At 42.7% G+C, this 24814-nt stretch overlaps 1 protein-coding gene across 2 annotated transcripts; it reads right to left on the bottom strand.

The window, feature by feature from the left end:
• Window positions 1–410: 410 nt before the first annotated feature.
• On the bottom strand, window positions 411–24814 carry TMX4 (thioredoxin related transmembrane protein 4). Of its 2 annotated transcripts, XR_014523452.1 has the most exons (9): window positions 24544–24814; window positions 18486–18601; window positions 15654–15699; window positions 14111–14239; window positions 11411–11456; window positions 8699–8800; window positions 5972–6029; window positions 2840–4815; window positions 411–2736 (listed from the first exon to the last, which is right to left on the bottom strand). XR_014523452.1 is itself a non-coding variant. In XM_083493819.1 (8 exons), the coding sequence occupies exons 1-8, from the start codon at window positions 24774–24776 to the stop codon at window positions 4562–4564; spliced, it is 984 nt and encodes a 327-aa protein (XP_083349945.1). In that variant the 5' UTR covers window positions 24777–24814; the 3' UTR covers window positions 411–4561. The 2 variants fall into 2 exon arrangements, 1 of the variants encoding a protein (XP_083349945.1); XM_083493819.1 differs by having other exon boundaries at window positions 411–4815.

Here is a 24814-nt window from a genome sequence, read left to right as displayed (position 1 = left end):
TTTTTCGCTCTATAGGACGCACTTTTTCCCCTCCAAAAATTAAGGGGAAATGTGGGTGTGTCCTATGGTCAGGAGCGTCCTATAGAGCGAAAAATACGGTACATAGCAAAGTCTGCAATGTAGACATATTGGTCCTAGGTTTTCCACCTGGCATCTTCAGGGCGCAAGAAAACAAACTCACTTCAAGTGTGCAGTTGAGGCTTTGTAAGTAGAGCAGATTGTTTTAGAGTTACTAGGGAAAAACAACATTGTGGTTTAAAAAATCAAGACATTCTCATCAAAAGAACTAAATGCTATCTACATCACAATACATTTTGGCCAGCATCAACTGGGAACCTGAAGGATGGAATATTAATATATAGAAATGATGTGATGTTCTTAACACCATTAAATTACATGGACACAGGACATGTAATAAATATTTTTTATATAGCGAGTAAGGAAATAAACAGTAACATTTTTAGTATATATATTTTTGCATAAAAATCATGTCAAACTAAACTAACCGTTTCGACTAAACAATCAGAAGCACAAAAATAATATTGCCTTTCTTCAGAATGATTTGCTTTAAACTTGAGATTCATTTGCTTGGCCCGATACCAATTAATCCCTCTATTTACTGAAAACTTGGCATCCATGCAAGTTAAAACCCTGATGCAACCCTTTGGACCATAGTGCATTTATTTATACGTAGTAGTTTAAGTGACCATTGGTTTCAACACTTCATTCTTGCACATGTTGAAAAAAGGTACTTCAATAGCATCCTTTGGGATATATGTGTCCTAAACTAACTTAAGCAATTTTCTCCGTAAAACCCCCTACCCCATATCTGCATCCCTACAGCAAACTTTCTAGGATAAACCAGCAGAGTTGGAAAACCTGATCAACAGAGTTCTAAAGTGCCAATTCCATATCTAATACTGCAACATGAGGATGAATCCTAAGTATGGAAGTGACAAATATAAAGTGGTACCTTGGTTCTGAAACGCCTTGTTTCCCAAACGCCAAAACCCCTGAAGTGTTTCGGTATTGGGGTGTTTTTCGGAAGCCAAACGTCCAATGCAGCTGTCGGCTATTGTTTCCGGGGCACCGGCACCAATGAGAAGCTGTGCCTTGGTTTTCGGACATTTCAGAAGTCAAACGGACTTCCAGAATGGGTTAAGTCTGGCACTTTTGTTTTTGCTATTTATTTTGCATTTTTGTTTTTGAGGCTTTTTCGGTTAATTTGTTTTTGTGACTGTGTGGAACCCAGTTCAGCTGCTGATTGATTGATAGATTGTGTGACTGTGGAAATGGATAAAAGCCCCCCATCCAAACAATGACTATCATCAGTACAGGTAAGAAGAAGAAAATAATTTTAATCATCTGCAATGCTGTCTAGTCGGATATGACTAAACGACTAAACAACAACAACATTGATTATTGCTTTCTTTTTATGGATCAATAGTCTCGTTAAGATAGTAAAATTCATGTTAAATTGCTGTTTTAGGGGTTGCTTTTAAAAGTCTGGAACAGATTAATCCATTTTGCATTACTTTCTATGGGAAAGAACGCCTTGGTTTTGGAACGCTTGAGTTTTGGAACACACTTCCGGAATGGATTAAGTTTGAGAACCAAGGTACCACTGTACCGCATTGATGATTGTCTTGTTAAGAGACCATGATAATTTAATTCCAAACCAGTTTACTTGGAACTAAGTCTCACTGAATTCAACAGAGTTTACCTTCAAATGCGCATGCTTAGAATTGCAAGCTTGGTGTACTTTCTCCTGAGAGAGCGCCTAACAAAAAAATGCCAGTATTGCTTTGCGTGTTTAGGTAAACTACACTTCTTTAGAAATTATGTGCATGAAGTGACCTTCCGAAACACGAAAATGCTATTGAATAATAAAATGCTGCACATACATAATTAGTTGAGATTGTAATTATGACAGACTCTACCTGCAACAATGCAACAACAATCAATTAGCTATGGTCTAGCTGTCTTTCATGGGAACATGGAGAGGTCAACTTCTAATGCTTTAATCCTTTTCTCATGTACCTGAAAAATAAGCCACACGGCTAAGGCATTGTACAGAATCAAATCAAGAAGCGTGACCATGTTATTTCTTTTGCTACTTTAATTGCATGAAAAGTGCACTTGGTGCACAACTGAAACATTCCCAAGACATTTAAATTTAGACTTCTCAATTACACATAATTTTAATTGGTTCTGTTAAGCTTTTCTGGTCGCATCATCTCAGATTATCAGTATATTTGCTATATGTTAAATGTGCACATTAAAGCAATTCTAGCAATTTACCCAGCACCTAGTAGTTTTAAAACTTAATGCGCTTTATGCACTTGAGTCAATCTGGCTTATGTTCAGGACAACTTGGATTTGAGCAATGCTATCAAGATGCAACTAGAATTTTGACCTCAGCATGTTTTGAACTGACACAGCACAGGGTTTCTGAAGATGCCATAGCTTAATACACACATGGTTGGCCTTTGGAACTCAAGATGGGCTGGGCTGCAAATCTCATCATCCCTGAGGCTGTGCTGGCTACAGGGAATAGTTCTGGTCTGACCAACACAGCAAGGAGGTCCACCTGTTCCCCGCTCTGATTTAGTGCAATGAAGGACTTTAATTCAAGATGCTCTATTGGCAAGAGCCACAGGATGGGCATTGTGACACTATGTATGCTTGTTACTGTTAGTTTAAACCTACCACTTAGTTACTAGAGAGGTAGTTAACCTGTGGCCCTCCCTATGTTGCCTGGAGTCCAACTCCCATCAGCTCCTATAGGTAAGATGGGAGTTGTAGTCCAACAATATCCTGAGAACCACAGGTTAGCCACCCTTGGTGTAACAGAATGATCTATTGCCATGTCAGCTGATCGTATCCAGCAATTAGCTGCCATTCATTCTCTGCTCTGCATTCCTTATTCTCTTAGCCTAGCCATCCAATTATGCTGCCACTAAATTGCTTTTGTTTCACCCTGTAAGCTTAATTCACTCCAATGCATTGCAGAGAGCATTTAGGTTGGGTGACAACAGTCACGGCTACACTGAAGCTATATTTACACAGCTATACTACACTGATCAATATATGGGATGTATGAAGTCAGTAAACATTCTTAAACACCTAGAAACAAACCGCTGTTCATTAAATAAATCAACTGAAACCATTAAGGATGTTTCTTTCAGCATTATGTTTAAGCGGCTGCTGCAATCTAAACCTTTTTAAATCAAATGAGTATTTTGGTCATCAAGAATAAGTGATCATCTGCAAGTCACTTCAGGTATCGTCCATTCTTTTAAACTAAGCAATGTTTTCTAATTCTGCATCTTCCTTGTGCTGGAATGCATTTTAGGTATCAACATGATCAAAGTCACATTGAGTAACCTGGAGAGCCTCATATATGGTCAGAGAACTAGGAAGCAAATTCACCTTACAGACAAGTGTTTGGGCAATCCACATGGAAGCCCGATACACTAACAACAAGAAACAGATAGTGCATATTTTTAAAATGCTTTTTCTAGACAAGTCAGCACATCCAAAATAAAATTTGTAGGTTTATAAACTTACACTATTTGTGGCACTGGGAGCTGTGCTGTTTACATGTTGCAGATGTACACTAGGCAACTGCAAGTACCGTATTTTCCCGTGTATAAGATGCCCCGTTTTGGGGGACTCAAAATTAAGAAAATGGGGGGAGATTGTCAAGACTTGTTTTTTGGGTGGGGTTGCCGAAAAATGCTCACCCAACTCAACACCGATTAAAATAAAAAGCGACGCAAAAGCCGCCAATCGCCCGCCCAATTGACGCAGGGGTAGCCAATCAACAACAGCCCTTGACACGCCCACAAATCAATTGCCCAATAGCTGTTGACAATCTCCTGCTCGCGACTGCAACCAATTGCCCGTCCCCCCTCTGCACTATCCATGAATAAGACAACCCCAAATTTTTAATATAATTTCTTAATAAAAAATCCTCGTCTTATACACAGAAAAATATGGTAAGCACCTTCGATGTGTTCTTGTATGCAATCTATGCATTCAACCACTTCAAAAATAATGGTGCACTGCATGTATATGAAAGTGAATTCTTCACTGATAATAATGGAAGTTGCCTTATATCTAACGAGAAACTACTATAGGGTTTTAACAGAAAGCTTTGAATTACATGGCTGACTAGCTTGTGCCAACAAAGACCAAAGCATGCCTTAGATTAACTAAAATCTGTAAGCACATAATACTGAAACACAAAAATTGTATCTGTGTACAATGTGCCTTGCCTATGGCATCCTAGCCAAAAGATAACACCTCTCATCGACACCATCCCTGCATCTAGTACAAAATCAAAGTTACGTGATTGTCATGGCTTCTATCTGAACATTAAAAATGTATTTTCCAGAAATTACTGGCCCTAAAGACAATGACAGCAAGCAGCCTTCCGACACAAAGCATGGATTTAGCTGTAACAGTTTACAGGTCAAGTGTTTGGCTTCAGCTGCAATCAAGGATGGTCCCCGATGCTTCTTTGGTCCAGATAAAAGTACATACACAGCTAATTGCACTATAGTCCATCAGCCTCCACCTGGTTTTTACGTTGCCTTAGAGAGCTTTGCTCCACTTTGTCAGGTGCATGGTGCTCAGAGTCATTTTCAGTCTCGGATCCTTCAACTGCAGAATCCTCCGAAGAGTTTCCCTGAGACTCATCTTCCTCATCTTCTCCATCAGACAAACCTTTTTCTGCAACTGGTTCTTCGGCTATATGCTCTACTGTCTCCTGTTGCTCCTCTGTTTTATCATCACTGCGGTCCACCAAGTCTGTTGGCAGGAAGAATTGAGAAAAAAACCCTGATATACATTATGTTAAAATTGCTGTTACACTTAAAATCTTCAACAGCCTCCATCTGGTGGCTCTCCTATATTCTGTCATTCTTCTTATGTTTGCTGTGAAGAAGCAGACTACACCGTGCCATGTATTTGCTAATGGGATTACATGTTAACTGCATCACCTTGCAACTTGGCATTACCTAAAAGGGCCAGACCACTACCCTCCTAATATCTCTCCCACATGCAGATACTCATTCACGCGCTCAATGCAAGTTATTCATCCTCCTTTGCAAGTGGAAATGCTTTAAGTCCCTGATTTTGCCTGTTCCTCTTCTACCAGCCGTCCAATATTTCTCCCCAGTTGAAAATAAGGCTGCAGTCTTCAGCAAACCTATTGGCAATACATTCCTTTGGTAGCATTCTTTATGGAACACAGTTTACATTACAATACAGTGGTACCTCAGGTTACATACGCATCAGGTTACAGACTTCGCTAACCCAGAAATAGTACCTCGGGTTAAGAACTTTGCTTCAGGATGAGAACAGAAATCGTGCTCCAGCAGCAAGGCAGCAGCAGGAGGCCCCATTAGCTAAAGTGGTGCTTCAGGTTAAGAACAGTTTCAGGTTAAGTACGGACGTCCGAAACGAATTAAGTACTTAACCTGAGGTACCACTGTAATGTCTTTTTAAAATGCAGATTATTAATGTGCCAGAGATCTTGAATATCCCAATTGCCCAAGCAAACTATTTACCTTCAACTCCACTCTATTTTTATAAATGCACACACTTCTTCATACTTGGTTAGGAAGACCCATTACACATTTCCAGTGTCACCAGCCCAATAGCTGTTCTCATGCTGCTTACAGTACTTGAAAAACATTGCACCAGTTTGGAAAAGGACTCATCTCTTCACAGGCCCAATGTCACTTGCTTAATATAATTAACTGGTATCCCACAATTCAAGTACTATTCAAACCTTCATATCAAAAACTGGCCGTGTCAACTCCTTTAACACTTGTATACAGAAATCTGATCACTTTACATGAACAGCTGAAAACATTACATTTTAGGTTATCTATCTTTAATTAATGATGCAGTTTGCCTTGCAAAATTGTACACTGAGCTTAGTTTTTTATTACATGCTTACCAGAATCTTCCAATTCGGGCTTAGGTGGGAAAATGCAGTCTGTAAGTAAAACCAGTATCTGAAGGAAAGGAAAAAGTATTACAAAGGCAACCCACAAGCTCTCCAGCCATAACCAGGTTTCTTCATGTCTGAATGCTACTCTTTAAGAAGTTGTTGGAGTTTTACCATTCACCTCTATCTCAGCGCTACATATCCACCGAGGTGCAATGGCTGCATCTTTAGCACACTTGTAATTTAATTTTATAAGGGATGCAGGTGGCGCTGTGAGTTAAACCACAGAGCCTAGGACTTGCTGATCAGAAGGTTGGCAGTTCGAATCCCCGCGACGGGGTGAGCTCCTGTTGCTCGGTCCCTGCTCCTGCCAACCTAGCAGTTCGAAAGCACGTCAAAGTGCAAGTAGATAAATAGGTACCGCTCCGGCGGGAAGGTAAACGGCATTTCCGTGTGCTGCTCTGGTTTCTCCAGAAGCGGCTTAGTCATGCTGGCCACATGACCCGGATGCTGTATGCCAGCTCCCTCGACCAATAAAGCGAGATGAGTGCCGCAACCCCAGAGTCGTCCACGACTGGACCTAATGGTCAAGGGTCCCTTTACCTTTAATTTAATTTTATTCAGCTGCTGGGGGAAACCATGAGCACAACTGACAATTATGCACATTATACTGTGCTGTTGCTTGCCCTTATGAGCATGACATTTTCAACTGCATACAGATTGGGATGCTCTGTTTGAACAAGCTTCCATCAAATTGCCGGTGTTACAAGAATGAGCCATGATGAGCCCTAGGCTCACATGACCTCCACCCTTTTGCATGCAACGGGAGGTGATCTAAAGCATTCCCCTTAAATTGTTCCCTTTTTTGCTGGGTTTTAACAACTCAAGGTGCATCAGCAAAAACTGGATACAAACCAAGCTTACCCAAATCCCTACATATTAGAAATGCAAAAGTTCTACTAATTTTAGCCTTCATGCGCCTTACTTCTGCAACAGAAGAAGAACATTAACATTTGTGAAAGCATTTTATGGTATCCTCTAGAGAGGAAAAGTGGGGGTTTTACAGGAATGAAGCAACATAACATTAAATCAGGTACATATGACAAGGACCACAGGAAATAAGGAGAAATGATTCATAGTAAGTGGAATGACTTATTCTAATGCGCAACTCACAAATCAATTCCTGCAGACTACTCCTGTAGAAAAAGTTTCCACAGGCAGAGTAGGCTGCCTCCTTCCAACTTCGCCCTCAACCTCATGGAAGATGGCGAGCAAAGGTAAAGTAAAAAGGTAAAGGACCCCTGGACGGTTAAGTCTAGCCCAGGCTTCCTCAACCTCAGCCCTCCAGATGTTTTTGGCCTACAACTCCCATGATCCCTAGCTAGCAGGACCAGTGGTCAGGGATTATGGGAATTGTAGTCTCAAAACATCTGGAGGGCCGAGGTTGAGGAAGCCTGGTCTAGCCAAAGGCGACTATGGGGTTGCGGCACTCATCTCGCTTTCAGGCCAAGGGATCCAGCGTTTGTCCATAGACAGCTTTCCGGGTCATGTGGCCACATGACTAAACCGCTTCTGGTGCAACGGGACACCTTGACGGAAACCAGAGCTCATGGAAACGCCGTTTACCTTCCCACCGCAGTGGTACCTATTTATCTACAATGCAACAGCATGCTTTCGAACTGCTAGGTTGGCAGGAACTGGGACAGAGCAACAGGAGCTCACCCGATCGTGGGGATTCAAACCGCCGACCTTCTGATCGGCAAGCCCAAGAGGCTCAGTGGTCTAGACCACAGCACCACCCGCATCCCTGATAAGATGGCAGACAGAGCAATGCAGAGGGTATGGCTCTCAGTGTGTTTGTCCCTTGCTCTTGTGTAGCATTTAGAGGCAAGCATCTGTCTGGCATCAGGAGCAAACTTCCCTAGGGAGTTTCTAAGTAGGAATGTGGCAGTACAGTCAATCCTAGTGGGGCACCAATCAGCTCTTCAGCGCTGTCAGCAAGCCCTACTCACCAAGGAACAATGAGGAGTGCACACTCCTTACTGTTCCTTTGCAGCCACATCTTCCATTGCCCCACCCAATGTCACATATGACTTCAGGTGTGGGGCAGGTGGGCCTGGCTTAGGGGAAATGGCTTCATGGGCCAAACTGACCCCCGCTGTACCCAACTTGGCCTGCAAGCTGGAGGGTGCCCAAGCCCGCCTTGAACTATCTCCTGAAAGGCTACACTTTGCTTTAAAATGGTAGGCTGAATAATTTGCAATCCTATGCATGCTTATTTGGAAAATAGTCTGACTCGTTTTTTTTTGGGGGGGGGTAATGAACACAGGAGTCAGTTGTTAGATGTCAATTTAAGGTGTTCTAGCCTGGAGTTTGCCCATTTTGTTTCAGGGACAGCACATGGGAAAAGTGTGTCAAAACTGTCTCAAGCCTGTATCTGCGCTTGTTCTTCTGACATTTCTTGTGACAAGGACCAAGTGCGTGGAATCGGTCTTTCTCTTACTCCCCTAATGAACTGAGGATCTCTTCTTCCTCTCTAGTAAAGTGTCAGTATTCTAGACCTCATGTATCTTCCACAATTTTTATTTGAATGGTAGGATGGAAGGTGAACCTAAACACTGAAAAATCAGAAATGGCTAAGCCCACTACAAACTTCCAGGCTGATGTGACTGCTATATTATCTACAGTAAAGACTGCCTACAATTCTGTTTAATAATATATATAAAAAAATCTTACCAAGCCCAGGATTAGACCAATCAATAAAGTGGCCAATATGAAGACTGCATAAGAACCCCAAACGTGAATTCCAAGAGTGACTGTTAAGTAGTTGTGGATTTGCTATATAAGGAGACAAACAAACAGCTTAAAATAAAAATGGGATTTTAGTACCGGACATGACATTCAGACAAATCAATTGATCGTCTTTACTTTCAAAAAAATCCTAAGTCACTAACCAAAAGAGAAAACAAATTCTTACTAGTCTGAAGCAGTTTCAAATGAGTTGCACACAGTCTGAACATCCATCGAAAACTAATATTTGCTAGGATGACTGCAAAGTAATGTCATTTTGGCATTTCTGTGATGAAAAGCCTATATACTTTGCAGACAGAGTGGAAAACCAGTTCTTTTAGACCAGAAATACAAATTGGGACTCAGATTATATGCAAATCTATTCTTTTTTCTTCTGGGTCTTTAGTCTTTTGTCTCCCTAACAAGGCTTTTTGATTTTTTAAGTAATCCCCGAGGACTTCATTCCCCCCAATTCATCATTAACAATTAATATCAATCAATATCAAGCTGACCATCTCCATCCTAAGAAACAATCTGAAGTAGCAATTCATGTGGTTACAGAACACATTTGTAGAATTCCACATTCCCTCTAACTTAAAGCGGTTTAAATGCTATCTCACAGACACCAGGAAACAGAATAGTATCAATACAGCTGGTGTTAGTATTCATCATCTTACTCAATATACAAATGTGCAGCTTATAGGTAAAATGCTTCCTTACACCTCACCTGTTGTACTATGGTCCAACCGTTCAACACCAACTGGAAAACAAGCTGATCTAAACCCTCAATTTGCATGCAAGCGCCATCACAGTTACAATTTGCCAGAAAATTAATCTGACCGTAGGCAGGCCAGAATGATGTAATGGTAGATTTCTCGATCGCCTCAGAAAGCAGTGACAAGCTCTGCACTTATTATAATTATAATTTCATGCCATGCAATTTTGCCTTCAGGCCTGTCTAAAAATGTCACATGGTTTACATTCCACAGATAAGAATAGAAACCATACATATTTACTGATACTTCCCATATTATGTTTTGGATGGATGGCAAGACTTCTTTCACAAAAACAGCTATCACAATGAAGTCATCTGAACAAGCATTTCTGCTGGGGGGGGGGGATTATGACCATGTTTTCTGTTACAACTTTAATAGTACAAAGAATTCTAAATTTAAACCCCAGGAGGCAGTGGAAGACAGGAGTGCCTGGCGTGCTCCGATTCATAGGGTCACGAAGAGTCGGACACGACTAAACAACTAAACAACAACAACATGCAGTAAAACCCACATTGTGTGTGGAAGTACAGTTAGCAGGTCTAGCAAAACCATGCAGTCCAAGTCCATGCTGCTCATATATAAATTTTACTATTGTTATCATACAGACTTAACACATCTCTGCTGCCGAGGCTTTAAGGACGGATCACATTAGCAGACAACCTGTGCTGAAACCTACTTGTGTAACAAGACTTCCCTTTATTCTCCCAAATCTGTGGAGGGGTTACAAGGGCAGGGCTGGAAGGAGGACAGGAGAGGAAAGGCATTTTTTTCCACTCGTGGATTGACATAACTGGCTATACCCACATTTTTTAACTTACCGTATTTTTCCGTGTATAACATGCCCCCATATATAAGATACCCCCTATTTTGGGGGACTCAAAATTAAGAAATTGGGGGGAGATTGCCCCCATGTATAAGACTACCCCCCTTTCTAAAGATATTTTTTTAGTAAAAAAAAACCCTAGTCATACACGGAAAAGTATGGTAAATAATAAAACCTAAGCTACTCTATCTGGATGGACAGCTGCTGTGCTAATTTGCATGGTTTATTTTCTATTTTTTTGCAGCATTGTCATCAACAACAACATCAACACTCCAGTCTTCCTTTCTCAGAGTGCAACATGATAAAATGTAATACAGCAATAATATTATTTTAAAAAATAACAACTCAACAAGCAGCTAAAACAGCAAAAGATAAACAACAGTCTCTGCAGTAAATTCTTGTCTACATTATCTACCAAGAGCCTGGAAAAACAGGCATGCCTTTAATTTCCACCTAAAACCTAACTATGTCAGGACTACCCATGTCTCCCCGTGATTGTTTCTTACAGCACTGTTAGCCTCCCTGGGAACATAAACTTACACTGAAGGTCATGATATAAATTATGAAAATAAATAAATGCAGTTTGGTAAAAAATTAAAGCCAGCTACAAACTAGTTAATGTCGCTGCACACTGTAATTATCAGAGTGGAAATTGTACTCCTTGCTTTTTTTAAAAAAGCCTCTGGCACCATATTCTGGTGACTAGAATTTAAGCATGCAATATGGTAAATAAGAGTCCTTTCCAAGGGTCTGCTTGTGATAGCCTCATAAATTTCCCATTCCAACAGCTAGTGTTCAATTACTAGAGTACAGACGTTCTGATAGGATAACTCACCACTGTTTTGAAACTTACTATATAGCTGAAATAAAGTAAATCAACCAACAGCGTATGAACTGAGTTCTGAAAAGTACAAAAGCTTCTCCACGGGATACAGAGCTAACCTCACATTTCATTAGCATTAAGTATGGGGTTATACCATTAGTTTCATGACAATGCCATTGACAATGCATTGTGCAAGCTACTTATGATATAGAATTAATTGGGGAATATTTACTCACCCTGATCCATGCAGATAAATGGAAGAGTCCTGCCATTCCATGCATCCTAATAAAGAACAAACATCCGGTTTATACCAATGTCAATGGATAAAGCACGACCAATTAAGTATTCTTGCATGTTCTATGTCACATCCTTCTTGATCTGCACTAATCTTTGACCATCTACACCATAATTTAACAGTGTAGTAGGGGATAATGACAGAAATTATGTGTTTTGACCATTATAAGAGCTAGGTCCCCTTCATGGATCACTGCCTTGCCATGGCAAAGGGGCTTGAATAACTCAGAGAAGCTATGAACTATGCCGAGCAGGGCACCCAAGATGGACAGGTCATAGTGGAGAGTTTTGACCAAACGTGAGTCACCTGGAGCAGGAACTGGCAAGCCACTCCAGTATCCCTGCCAAGAAAACTCCATGGACAAAAACAACAGGCATATAAAAGTCATGACGCTGGAAGATGAGCCCCTCAGGTTCATCCTCTTTTCTTGGGAGAAAAGCAATGACAAACCTAGACAGCATCTTAAAAAGCAGAGACATCACCTTGCCAACAAAGGTCCATATAGTTAAAGCTATGGTTTTCCCAGTAGTGATGTACGGAAGTGAGAGCTGGACCATAAAGAAGGCTGATTGCCGAAAAATTGATGCTTGAATTATGGTGCTGGAGGAGACTCTTGAGAGTCCCATGGACTGCAAGAAGATCAAACCTATCCATTCTGAAGGAAATCAGCCCTGAGTGCTCACTGGAAGGACAGATCCTGAAGCTGAGGCTCCAATACTTTGGAGAAGGGGACAACAGAGGACGAGATGGCTGGATAGTGTTCTCGAAGCTACCAGCATGAGTTTGGCCAAACTGTGGGAGGCAGTGGAAGACAGGAGTGCCTGGTCCATGGGGTCACGAAGAGTTGGACACGACTAAACGACTAAACAACAACAACAACAAGAGCTAGGTGATGTGCTCTAAAGACTAGAACAAGTCATTTGACTGTATGTAATAGTTCATAGATCACTGTAGAAGGTTCTTACCATCCTATGACAGTTTCGCGCAAAGAGTTAAACAGATTTTCACAGAGAAGCGGCCAGTTTCTCAGCTCTTACATAAAAACTGTTACAACCGTGCCTCATTACTCAATTGTGCTCTACTGTGCTTCATATTTTATCATTACCATTTTATCACCATATTTTATCCACATTGGGTCTCACTACTCAATATTAATACACTTAAAGGTAGCAAAAGAATTTTGGGAAATGATATATAATGAATTGAAAAAAATGTTTAAAATAACTTTTTCTAAAATACCTGAAGGCTTTCTTTTAGGAATTCTGGGTGCCAAAATCCCAATGGAGCAAAAAAGATTATGTATGCGACCACAGCTGTGCGGATGTTACTGGCCCAGAGATGGAAAGAAGATAAAGTCCTGGCTACATAAAATGGCAGATGGATTATGCCGAAAAGGCAAAAATGACTGGAAGAATCAGAAATCAGGAAGACCAAAATTTTAATAAGGAATGGGGGGAAATTATAATTTATCTTAAATACCATTGTAACAGTTAAAATTGATAGCAGGAGTGGAATAACACTTGTAGTTTAATGGTGAATTTTAAATATAATGGAGATGTAAAACATTTGGATTATAATAAAAGATGCAGCAGAAAATAATTAACAATGGGAGCCACAAAGGGGAGGAGGCGAGTCCAGGGGATTCTTTGACATCTTGTTTTTATGATGTATGTTGAATATCTGATTGTAAAACTTTAATTTGAAAAACCAAATGAATAAATTTATTAAAAATAATATTAATCCACTTAGTTGCTACAAACATGTGGCTACTGTCCGAACAGCAAGTGAACGTTCAAATCACTCATTCCATGACATCTAGAACAATTACCTCTTTTCTGATGTCACAAGGCGGAACATTCCCTACCAGTAAGTGGTAGCCAATGATATGGGCTGGTAAAATACACACCACAGAAAGTCACCCTAAATGTTAAGGAGCTAAACCATGGGTAGGCAAACTAAGGTCCAGGGGCTGGATCCGGCCCAATCGCATTCTAAATCCGGCCTGCGGACGGTCTGGGAATCAGTATGTTTTTACATGTTTTTACATGAGTAAAATGTGTCCTTTTATTTAAAATGCATCTCTGGGTTATTTGTGGGGCCTGCCTGGTGTTTTTACATGAGTAGAATGTGTGCTTTTATTTAAAATGCATCTCTGGGTTATTTGTGGGGCATAGGAATTCGTTTATTTTTTCTCCTTCAAAATATAGTCTGGCCCCCCACAAGGTCTGAGGGACAGTGGATCGGCCCCCCACTGAAAAAATCTGCTGACCCCTGATTTAAACCATGGGTAGGCAAACTAAGGCCTGGGGGCCGGATCCGGCCCAATCGCCTTCTAAATCTGGCCTGCGGAGGGTCTGGGAATCAGAATGTTTTTACATGCGTAGAATGTGTCCTTTTATTTAAAATGCATCTCTGGGTTATTTATGGGGCATAGGAATTTGTTTATTTCCCCCCCCCCCCAAAAAAGAATATAGTCCGACCCCCCCCCACAAGGTCTGAGGGACAGTGGACCGCCCCCCTGCTGAAAAAGTTTGCTGACCCCTGAGCTAGAATAATTAAAGCTAGTTTTCAACTCCCCCCACCCCTGCAAAAATATATAAAGATGCAATTTCAAAAAGACAAGGTGCTGTAACGCAATTACGTGATAGATGAGGGAGACTTCCATCCAGCCACAGGTTCTACAGCTTCCCACTTTCTCTCCAGGATATAGGTTTCTAAATCCTCCAGCGTCCTCAAGCCACGGTATCTTCGAAACACTCCATCCTTTGCGCTGAAAACAAAAACAGGTAATAGTATAATTATGGCGCCGCACCTAAAACCAAAACACACAGAAGGAGCTATGGTTGCCCACCTTCCACACATGGAAATGAATCTCGCGGCAGTCAATCAAAGGCCAACAACCACACCTTGGGGCCCCCTCTCACTGCCCATGTAAACCAACAAACGTACAGAAGAAAATGATGCTGACATAAAAATCTCACACATATAGCAAGTTGGAAATATAGTGTGTGTGGGGGGGGGGGAAATAGTGTGCAACTTTATCACCCACTCTCTCCCTCTACCTCTGGATATCATATTGTCTTACATTGAAAGTAACCAAAAGACTTTATAATCTGATAAAAAAAGAGAGAGATTGCATGTTCTTTTGTAGTTCATGAACATCTTTAATAAAAATCATTTTTTGAAGGAGGAGGAGGAGGAACTATTGTGTCGCTTCATCTGCAGTGTTAATAGAAGTTGCTGCAGGGAGAATCATTTGTGGTCCCTCATTGTAGCACAGTGAATTCAGTGTTGCCTCATCTTCACATAGCTACTTTATTTAAAGGGATTCCTGTTTTATCTGCACCAGGAACTGTGGAGAGCAGTGCACCTTTGAATCTGAAAAACCTTTATTTCCAACACACCCAGAGCCTCAGCTATAGTTCCACTGAGGAAATGATAATGATAATAATAATAATAATAATTTATATATACCTCACCCTCCCCGGCCAAGACCAGGCTCAAGGCAGCTAACACTGAATATAAATACAGTAAAAACATTAAAAATAAAAGAGTTGATTAAAATATAAGTTAGAATACAGTTTAAAATGCAGCTTACAATGCAGCCTCGTTTTAGTGGTAGCCTATAGATCAAAGCCAAAAGGGGAGAAAACGTCAAATATTCACCGGGGCCAACTATCCATGCTGGTCCTACATGGGTCAGCAAAAAGAGCCGAGGGAAAAATTATATACAAAATCCCATATAAGGGGTTCCATCCAAAAAAATAAAATAAAAAATGAGAGGGGGGTTTAGACTGAGTCCAGCCCAGAGGCTAGGCGGAACAGCTCCATCTTGCAGGCCCTGCGGAAAGGTGTCAAATCCCGCAGGGCCCTGATCTCCTGCGGTAGGGTGTTACACCAGGCCGGGGCCAGAGCTGAAAAGGCCCTGGCCCGGGTTGAGGCCAATCTAACCTCCTTGGGGCTCAGGACTTCCAAAGTGTTGTTATTTATGGACCTTAAGGTCCTCCGCGGGGCATACCAGGAGACAGTTGCTACATTCTCCAGAACACCAATAGTTGGCCCACGTTTTTCAATGTCCTCTGTTGTTCTGCTTATCCTCACAATATCCCAAACTGGCACAGACAGATACTGTCTTCCAATAGCAAACAGTTGCCATTTTCAGAGAAATGAAATGAGATACTTACTGGTAAATAGTGGGGAGTGTCGTAACAAAGAAGCGACCGCTTACGCCTAAGGAAGTAAAAAAGTATTTTCAGTAGTTTCCCCCCAGGACATTATTTTGCTTTCCTAAACACAGTCGTATAACAAACCAAATTAATACCATCACTTTACGCTGTGTGTGAAACTGGTCCCCAAAAATAGTTGTCCATTTCGGTTTCCAGCCTGCGGATGATTGAGCATAACTACTGTTTAGTACATCAATACTGTAACACGGGGCCACGGGTGGCGCTGTGGGTTAAACCACAGAGCCTAGGACTTGCCGATCAGAAGGTCGGCGGTTCGAATCCCCGCAAAGGGGCGAGTTCCCGTTGCTCGGTCCCTGCTCCTGCCAACCTAGCAGTTCGAAAGCACGTCAAAGTGCAAGTAGATAAATAGGTACCGCTCTGGCAGGAAGGTAAACGGCGTTTCCATGCGCTGCTCTGGTTCACCAGAAGCGGTTTAGTCATGCTGGCCACATGACCAGGAAGCTGTACGCCGGCTCCCTCGGCCTGTAAAGCGAGATGAGCGCCGCAACCCTTGATGAATAGCCTTTGGACTATAATGCAACTTAAATAGAAAACTGTCTTAAGAAAGATTTTTCCTCCAAAAGCATTTTATTTTAAAAATTCAATTTAAATAAAAAAAAATCTGATTTAAAATTTTAAAAATCTGGTTAGAGTCAATCAGCATATGATAGATTTGTATGGGCTGACTTAAAGCAGGCCACACAGATTGCTATTAAACTGAGCGACAGCAATTGCCTTCCAAAGGAGGGGTGGAACTATAGCTGCAGCTACTGCACATCTGGCTTTATCTCTACAACAAACGGAACAACAAATCTCATAAACAAACGGAACAAAAAACTAATAGCCATTAGTGACATGCAGTGGTGGAATGGCTGAAAATGTTAATCACCATCACCCAGGGAGGAGCAACAAGTGAAGTTGGAGCATGAATAACCAATCACTGAATTAAATGCAAAGATGTTATCAGTATGTGTTTATGTGAGCTACCTGCAGCAGCATGTATGGCTAAGGCAAAAGACAGGCACACCCAGCAAGAACTTTTGCTAATCAAAACTCTTTTAGCTTCTCTTGAAATTCATACTGATTTTTTGCCCAAGCCTCAAAGCCTCACTTATAATTAGGTGACAACTCCTACTCTTCAGATTCAATTATTTCCTCATTTTAATGGATAATTTTTAAGATGTCCTCCAGCAAAACCCTGAACATCCTCTAGTTAGCATGCATAAAAGCACTGCTAACTTTGAGTGAGCAGATGAGCAGTAGCACAACTCAGGTCAAGAGTAGAAAATTTACATAAAGGGTTCCCAGACCTCTTGCCATCTGGGGCAAATTGAATACTTCAAAGAACACCGTGTTCCAGCTTGTCCAGCCAAATGCTCAAGTTAACTTGTAGTTATCATATTCCCACAATAGCAGCAATGTTCCAGTACAGACTTAAAATATGTCTAGTTAATAATGCATGCAGTAGTACAGAGTTGGGGACCTGGCTGCTTCCCCCAACCGCAGCATGCCACTTTGGACGGTTGGATGGTGGTCTGCCCACCTGTCAATCATGACACTGCTTTGAGGCCAGATGACCAGTTTGTCCTTTGCCATATGGCTGCAAAAGAAAAGCCAAGTCAAGAAAGCCTATCAAATCATTGCTGGTGAATTTAAGCCTGCAAAAGTTCTCCGTGCATCAATTGCCATTGCACATTCAAAAGGGCACTTTAAGGTTCATGATTTGCAGTTGCATCTCTATCTGCCCCAGTCTAATTTGTCAACGCCTAAATGATATTGAGCGTCAGAACAACTGGGCCACAATAAGGAAATTTAGCCCATGGTGTGGCCATTTTCCACCCTCCCAATTTGACTCTCTGGCACCCTATCTGTAAAGGTAAAGGGACCCCTGACCATTAGGTCCAGTCGCGGACGACTCTGAGGTTGTGGCGCACATCTTGCTTTACTGGCCGAGGGAGCCGGCGTACAGCTTCCGGATCATGTGACCAGCATGACTAAGCCGCTTCTGGTGAACCAGAGCAGCGCACGGAAACGCCATTTACCTTCCCGCCGGAGCGGTACCTATTTATCTACTTGCACTTGACATGCTTTCGAACTGCTAGGTTGGCAAATATAGACATGCATGACTGAATGTATTGCCCTCGGCTGTACTTGAGGGACAATTCCAACAGATGCCGCACGAAAAATGCTTATGTCCCTGCAGAGATGGCAGCACCAAATCAGTGGCACATGCCCTCCTGGCGTGCACTCTTTACAAAGACCTGAGGAACGAGATTACCACCCCTCTTTTATTGTCCATTCTGGGTCGCCCAACCACTGCCACAGTGCCCTTTCTCCTGGCAGATCAAGAGGAACAGATGACAGCAAAGGTTGCAAGGTTTTTAGCTGGAGCAATCAGAATAAGGTCCACTATTTGACGGCTTATTCAGGACCCTAAACTGTGATTTATACAATCAACTTTTTATTTTGTTCTTATATTGCAATGTTCTTTTGTTGCTATGGCCGATGGCTGACACAAATAAAGTTTCATTCATTCATTCTATCTGCCCCATGTATGACCAAAAAAACCCCAGGTGGTTTGGGGAAAACACCCTCCCAGGCCAGATGGGAACCCATGTCTGCAGCCACAGGTTCGCCACACCTACTGAAAAAGTAACGTCTAGAATTTGACATGAAATGCTGGATTTTCAGTTCCATAAATTAACAATGCATAAGGAATACCCTATTGAAAACAAGCATGTAAATATATTTGTATTAAAGTTCCCCACTAAAAAGATAATTTTGGCTTACCTGGTTCTTGAGTGACATCCACCTTGCCCACACTGAGTTCATGGTCTTTGCTGTTTTCTGCAAAAGCCTCCCATGCCGATTCCATCTCTTGACAAGCGGGACACCAAGGGGCATAGCTAAGGAAAGTGACAACATGATTTAATGATTGCACACATTTCCATATCTGGAAAGTCAGCAATGTATCACCAATGGGAAATTCCCTGAGGAATATCAGTCACAGGCAGAGAACAATTTAGGCACGTCCAATGTGTGCGCTACATCACACCAAACCCGGAAGTGACCCGAAAACATCACAAAAATGCCACAAAACGAGATGGAGTGTGGTGTTTCAAATATATGCGATCTCACTTAAACGCACAGTGCTTTGGAACATAACCCCCGCGTAAATTTGGAGCAGTCTGTATATTTCCGCCACATTACTCCAGACTACGTTATTGTCATGTTTGCTGCCTTTAAAAATAGTCCTAAAACTTCCACCTGGCACAAAATGCTTCCTGGCACTAGAAGCAAGAAAGTAAGCAATTCCAGTCTTGTATCACCTGAATGGATTGCCCATTTGTTTCCCGGCCTGTTTCAAAGCCCTGGTGTTTGCCTTTAATGGCTTTAGACCAGGCCACCTCAGAAATAATCCCATAAGAACCTGGCTGGCCTTTTAGGCTCAGGTGTGGTGTCCATTCATATAAGACTGGCACAAAGGGGGGCAATGTGTGACCCTCCAGCTGTTGCTGGACCATCATCACTGACCCATCTCCCATCATCACTGACCATTGGCCAGGCTGGGGCTGATGGGAATTGAATCTAACAACATCCAAAGGTTCCCCAGCCTGAAGAAACGAGATCCCGCAGGCAGGCACAAGAACAGGGCCATCTCATTGGTGGCAGCAAGACTGCAAATCTCCCTCTTGATGAATATACACTTGGAGCCCTATTTGCCTATCTTCAGACTGTTAGCAGCTGCCTCTCACATATCAAAAGCTATCTATTGGATTTTTTAAACTAAGTTGCTGTGTTCTAATTGTTTCCACTGCGGCTGAATCTAGTGTACATAACAGAACGATAGTTAAAATTCTTGTTTTGGTGTAATGTAAGCCACTTTGTCTTGACAGAAGAAAAGTATATGGTAAGCAAAGTACACAAGCTAAACTAAACAAACAGAAACATAACTTTCTCTGCCTTCTTTCTCTACACGCACTCCCCATGCAGTTCTTGGAATTTCCAAAAAATAAAGGATGGGAAATTTATTTCTAGGTCATTGTATCGGCATCCAAGACAACTATTTCTATGATGATGACCCAGAGCCTGGGCTCTCTTCCAGACCCAAAATGTCAACACTTGTTTCAGACGCTATTATTATTATTATTAGTTTCTACTGATTTATTGGTTTGTTTGTTGCTTGTATAGGATATTTTGTTTTTCAATGTTTGATGTTTATATACAGATAGGTAGCCGTGTTGGTCTGCCATAGTCAAAATAAAAAAATTCCTTCCAGTAGCACCTTAAAGACCAACTAAGTTAGTTCTTGGTATGAGCTTTCGTGTGCATGCACACTCTGTATCTGAAGAAGTGTGCATGCACACGAAAGCTCATACCAAGAACTAACTTAGTTGGTCTTTAAGGTGCTACTGGAAGGAATTTTTTTATTTTGATGTTTATATAGTATATATCTGGGGCCAAGTGGGCTGCTGGGTGACGTGAGCACAACCAAATCCTCATATGCTCAGTAATGTACAGTTGGATAAATACATGATGGGCTGCTGGTGGGGCAAGGTGAAACAAGACCTGGGAAATAAATGTATGAGAGAGCATGCATGCTCTCAGCTACACATTGCCAGAATACAGATCAGTGGCATCCACATACACACCTGCAACGTGCTTTGCTGCAGACGTACATGCTGTGTGCTCTAGCAAGGAGGGTTTCTACTTTGAAGCAAACTATTGAGAAAGCGTGTGAGTGAGAACACACGCTTATGAATTGCTCCAGCCTCGCCTGGATTGACCTTCAGCCATAGTTACCATTGTGTATCAACAACAGCAACAGTGATTTGGTAGGAGTACCATTGTGGGAGGCAAGCTGAACTGGCAAATTCATGTCTTTTAGACTGTAACCCTGAATGCTGAGAATGTCTTTGTTATTGATCTTTGAGAAACCTTTCGGCCAAAGAGCATGCCAAAGATTCCTTTGACTGAAAAAGAATTTGAGAATAAATAGTGGGCTCCCAATTTTAACCTTTCAGCTTAAGGATATTAATGTCGCCCTGAAAATTTTTAATGAGCAAAGCTATCTCCTGCTGCACCAATACATCATCATTTTGCAATTCTTCCTTTACATTCATTGAATTAGACAGTTCCCACCTCCAAATTCCTCTTCTTCAGTGTATATCCCACCAAAATTGCTAACATCTGAAGCTCCCTATCCATGCAGAAAGTGTCAGGATAATATGCTGCTGGACAGAGGCCAATGTTAATGTCCCCTTAAGGCCAACTATTCTGTTAGAATATAATAAAATAAATAATTAAAGAACATGCCTGTCAATATCCTCTTTGTGTACAAAGTAAACTAACACGAGTTCAAGTTTACCAAAGGATTTACTGCTATTTAATACCAGCGTTTGTGTTGCACACACTTTCTAGGAACTGTCCATCTAGGAATAAAGACAAATTTAGAGGACAACTGCAGCAAACTTTGGATTCCAAACTACAGCCGCTTTCAGCACCTTAAAAACTGTTATACAAAAATATAACTCTGGGCAGTCTAACTAGATTCAGTTCATAGATCCTGATCCAAGCAGGAACACCACAAAGGGGCCATATCCTCTTTATACTCATAAAACACATTTCTTCAGATGTGGTTGTCATTTCTTTGCTAGAAAAAAACGAAGTTCTTGAACGTGTAGCTTCTAACACAGTATATTTTTTTTGCTTTTAAACTGTAGTAGATCCCTCTCTTGAATTGCTATTATTCAATTTATCTTTTTAAAAAATAAAATAAAAATCAACGGGAGCTGTAAGCAGATTGTCAGTCTTCCAGTTTCTGACAAGTAGTTTTACAACACTTCAGCAGTTTCCATACACATTAGATTCCAGCCTATGAAGGCCTAAAATGTGCAAAAGGAAGCTGTGCTCGAGTTACCAGCTGCCATGTTAACAAAAATGTGTATGCAAATGGTTCAGCTGAAACATTTTTTAAGCTGTCTATTGCTCTCTTTTTATTTTTAAAAAGTTATCTATGCCTGCATGGCCTAAACTAAGACAGCCTTCTCTGTCCCAGTCAGATGTACACAATGACCAGTTATAGCACAGATCTCTTAAAGCAGCAATCTCTGCCATAAATTCATAAAGTAAGTGGCCATTTGCAGATCCTCCTTTCTTCCTCCGTCTAACCTCTAATCTGCAATACAGAGATATAGTTATTTACTTTACAAAGTTGGCAGAATGACTACAGAAGCTCTACATACAGTTACACCCTAAATGCAAAGAAAAAGAGAGAGAATGTGGAGATCAATGGTTTCTACTCACAGTAGCAGAGGCAGAATATGCCTTTGACTACTCATGACTGGGGAGCATATGGGGGGGCGGGGAGTGCTGTTTCTTTCATGTCCAGGGGTTTCCCATAAGCAACTGGATGTCACAGTGGGAAACAGGGATGCAAGATTAGTTGGACCATTGGCCCGACCCAATGGGGCTCTTCTGTAAAAGGTGTCTGCTTTTTCAATACGCCTCCAACCAGCCTACCAAGGCAAGAGAAAAGCTGTGCTGCATTATTAGGTAGCTAAGAAGCTATGGGAGACTCAGGTGGCACTGTGGTCTAAACCACAGAGCTTAGGACTTGCTGCTCAGAAGGTCGGCAGTTCGAATCCCCATGACGGGGTGAGCTCCCGTTGCTCGGTCCCAGTTCCCGCCAACCTAGCAGTTCGAAAGCACGTCAAAGTGCAAGTAGATAAATAGGTAGCGCTCCGGCGGGAAGGTAAACGGCGTTTCCGTGTGCTGCTCTGGTTCGCCAGAAGCGGCTTAGTCATGCTGGCCACATGACCCGGAAGCCGGCTCCCTTAGCCAATAAAGCAAGATCAGCGCCGCAACCCCAGAGTCATCTGTGACTGGACCTAACAGTCAGGGGTCCCTTTACCTTTACCTTTAAGAAGCTATAGGTGGGATTTGACATCCCTAAAATTAAAAAAAAGCCATGGGCATACACATCTCTAAATGCCATGAAGATTCATAGGCAGGACCGGCCTAATACATTGAGCACCTGTGGCAATCGATCCCCCACAAAAGAGCACCCTCCCCAACAGGGAAGAAGGAGCGAGTGAAGATTTACATCAGGAACACAGGCGGGATGGTGAGAATGAAATTTGGAATTGCTGTCCCTGTGGATGCTACTGTCTTGAGGCCATCACCTCACCTGGCCTCCTGAGTGGGCCAGCCCTGAGATGGGAGCACAGGTAAGAAACGCAAGCCATCCCACCAGGTGAGAGTGATGTTGCCTGATAATCAGTAACCAGCAAACAGAACAAGACCAACAATGCACCATAAAAAACCCTGGAAGGGCAGGATGTGAGGAACATTTGAGTTACCTGTGTTTACCCTGGAAAAGAGGAGTCTGAGGTGAGATAGGATAGCCATCTTCTAGTATCTAAAGGGCTGTCACATAGAGGATGCAGCAAGTTTGCTTACTCCTGCTCTGGAAGCTAGGGCCTGAACCCATGGATTTACAAGAACGGAGATTCCGAATCAACATCAGGAATAATTTTCTGACAGTAAACACTGTTCGACAGTGGAAAGGACCCCCTTCCAACTCTACAATTCTATGATTCTAAGTTGGACGCCTCTTAGAATCCTAGAATTGCAGATCTGGAAGGGATGCTGAGGAATCATCTAGACCCGTGGTTCCCAGATGTGGCCCACAAAGACCATTTTACCAGCCCACGAACCACCCCTGAACTGAGCCACTCGCTTGGCAAGTTCCCCGCGCGCTGCGCTAAACCAGCACAGCGCAGCGTGGGGACTCACCAAGCGGCACCAGAAATCACGTTTGTGCAAGCGCAGATACCGGAAATCGCGTCTGCGCATGTTCAAACACTGAAAATCAGTTCTGTGCAGGCATGATTTTCGGCATCTGGGCATGAGCAGAATCAATTTCCGGCACCGCGCTGCGCCAATCTGGCCCACGGACAATCTCCATGGGAGTGATCCAGCCCATGGCTGGTAAACCTTGCCAACCCCTGAGTTAGACCAAGTTAATGGCCTTTTAGGCTTCCTCCACGTGAATAGAAGTTCACTTTTTGAATAATAAGAATTGTATGTCACGGGGGTGGGGAATCAGGGTTTTAGTGATGCTTAGGTGAGCCATGGCCAAAAAAAAAGGTTGGGAACTATTGATCTAGTCCAACCCTCTGCAATGCAAGAATATGTAGCCATCCCATACAGGGGTCAGAACCTTCAACCTTGCTGTTATTAGCACCACGCTCCAACCCACTGAGCTATCCAGGCTGACTTGTCGGGGCGGATCCCATAGTTTTCTTGTTTTAATACCCAGCATCAAAACAAGAAAACTATGAGCCTTTGTGCCTCCCACCCCCCACCACAACCTAAAAGGAAATGACCTTAACTGTATTGCAGAAGACAATCAAAGAGTCTGAATCAACTCCAGAAGAAGGGTCTAGTATGGTTTTGAATCGCATGAGGGCCGGCATCTTAAGAGCCCTGCAGGGCAGAGGGGAGCGGGCTGGACGAGATGACCTGCTGCGGTCCCTCCCATTTCACCAGGTATAAATTTAATCAATTTTTTTTAAAAAAAAAATGTGCCCGTTGAAGGCCAAAGGAGCCAGAGGGAGGGAGCCTCGAAACCCACCGACTGCCACCCACCAGGGTCCAGCTTCCTCCATTGAGATCCTGAGCAATTCTGAGACCAGCCTGCTTGGTGGTGTCCCCGCCCCGCCCTTCCTGGAAGCTTTGGACTACAACTCCCATCAGCCCCGGAGGGTCGCGCGCGCGCAGGGGCCGACGGGAGTCGTAGTCCGAGAGCCCCCGGAGAGCCGCAAGCGACGCCGCCGCGACTCACAATTGGACCATCCACTGGCCTTGCAGCAGGAGGCTCCAGTTGGACCCGCTCAGCTCCCTCACTGGCCGCCCCGCCGCGCCGGGGTCCTGCGAAGCCGAGGCGACGGCGGCGACGGCGGCCGCCAACGCCACCAAGGCCGGAGCGGCCGCCGCCGCCGCTCTCCTTCCCGCCGTCCCGTCCCAGCCAGAGCGGCTGCGGCGAGAGCCGAGCGACTGAGGGAAAGCCGCCGCCATCTTGTGAGGAATCAAACCGCCGCCAAAAAAAAAAAAAA

This window comes from Podarcis liolepis, assembly GCF_965112155.1.
Source record: "Podarcis liolepis genome assembly, chromosome: 3".
Classification (NCBI taxonomy): Eukaryota; Metazoa; Chordata; class Lepidosauria; order Squamata; family Lacertidae; genus Podarcis; species Podarcis liolepis.
This window is presented reverse-complemented; position numbering and strand designations above follow the sequence as displayed.

What these genes read in the sequence shown, in the direction of transcription:
- TMX4 (XM_083493819.1), bottom strand. Translation starts at nt 24,776, where the DNA reads ATGGCGGCGGCTTTCCCTCAGTCGCTCGGCTCTCGCCGCAGCCGCTCT. An exon ending in GGCCAGTGGATGGTCCAATT is followed by an intron (nt 18,602 to 24,543) that starts GTGAGTCGCGGC and finishes CACTTTCCTTAG; the next exon opens with CTATGCCCCTTGGTGTCCCG. An exon ending in TTGGTCTAATCCTGGGCTTG is followed by an intron (nt 6,030 to 8,698) that starts GTAAGATTTTTT and finishes CCTTTCCTTCAG; the next exon opens with ATACTGGTTTTACTTACAGA.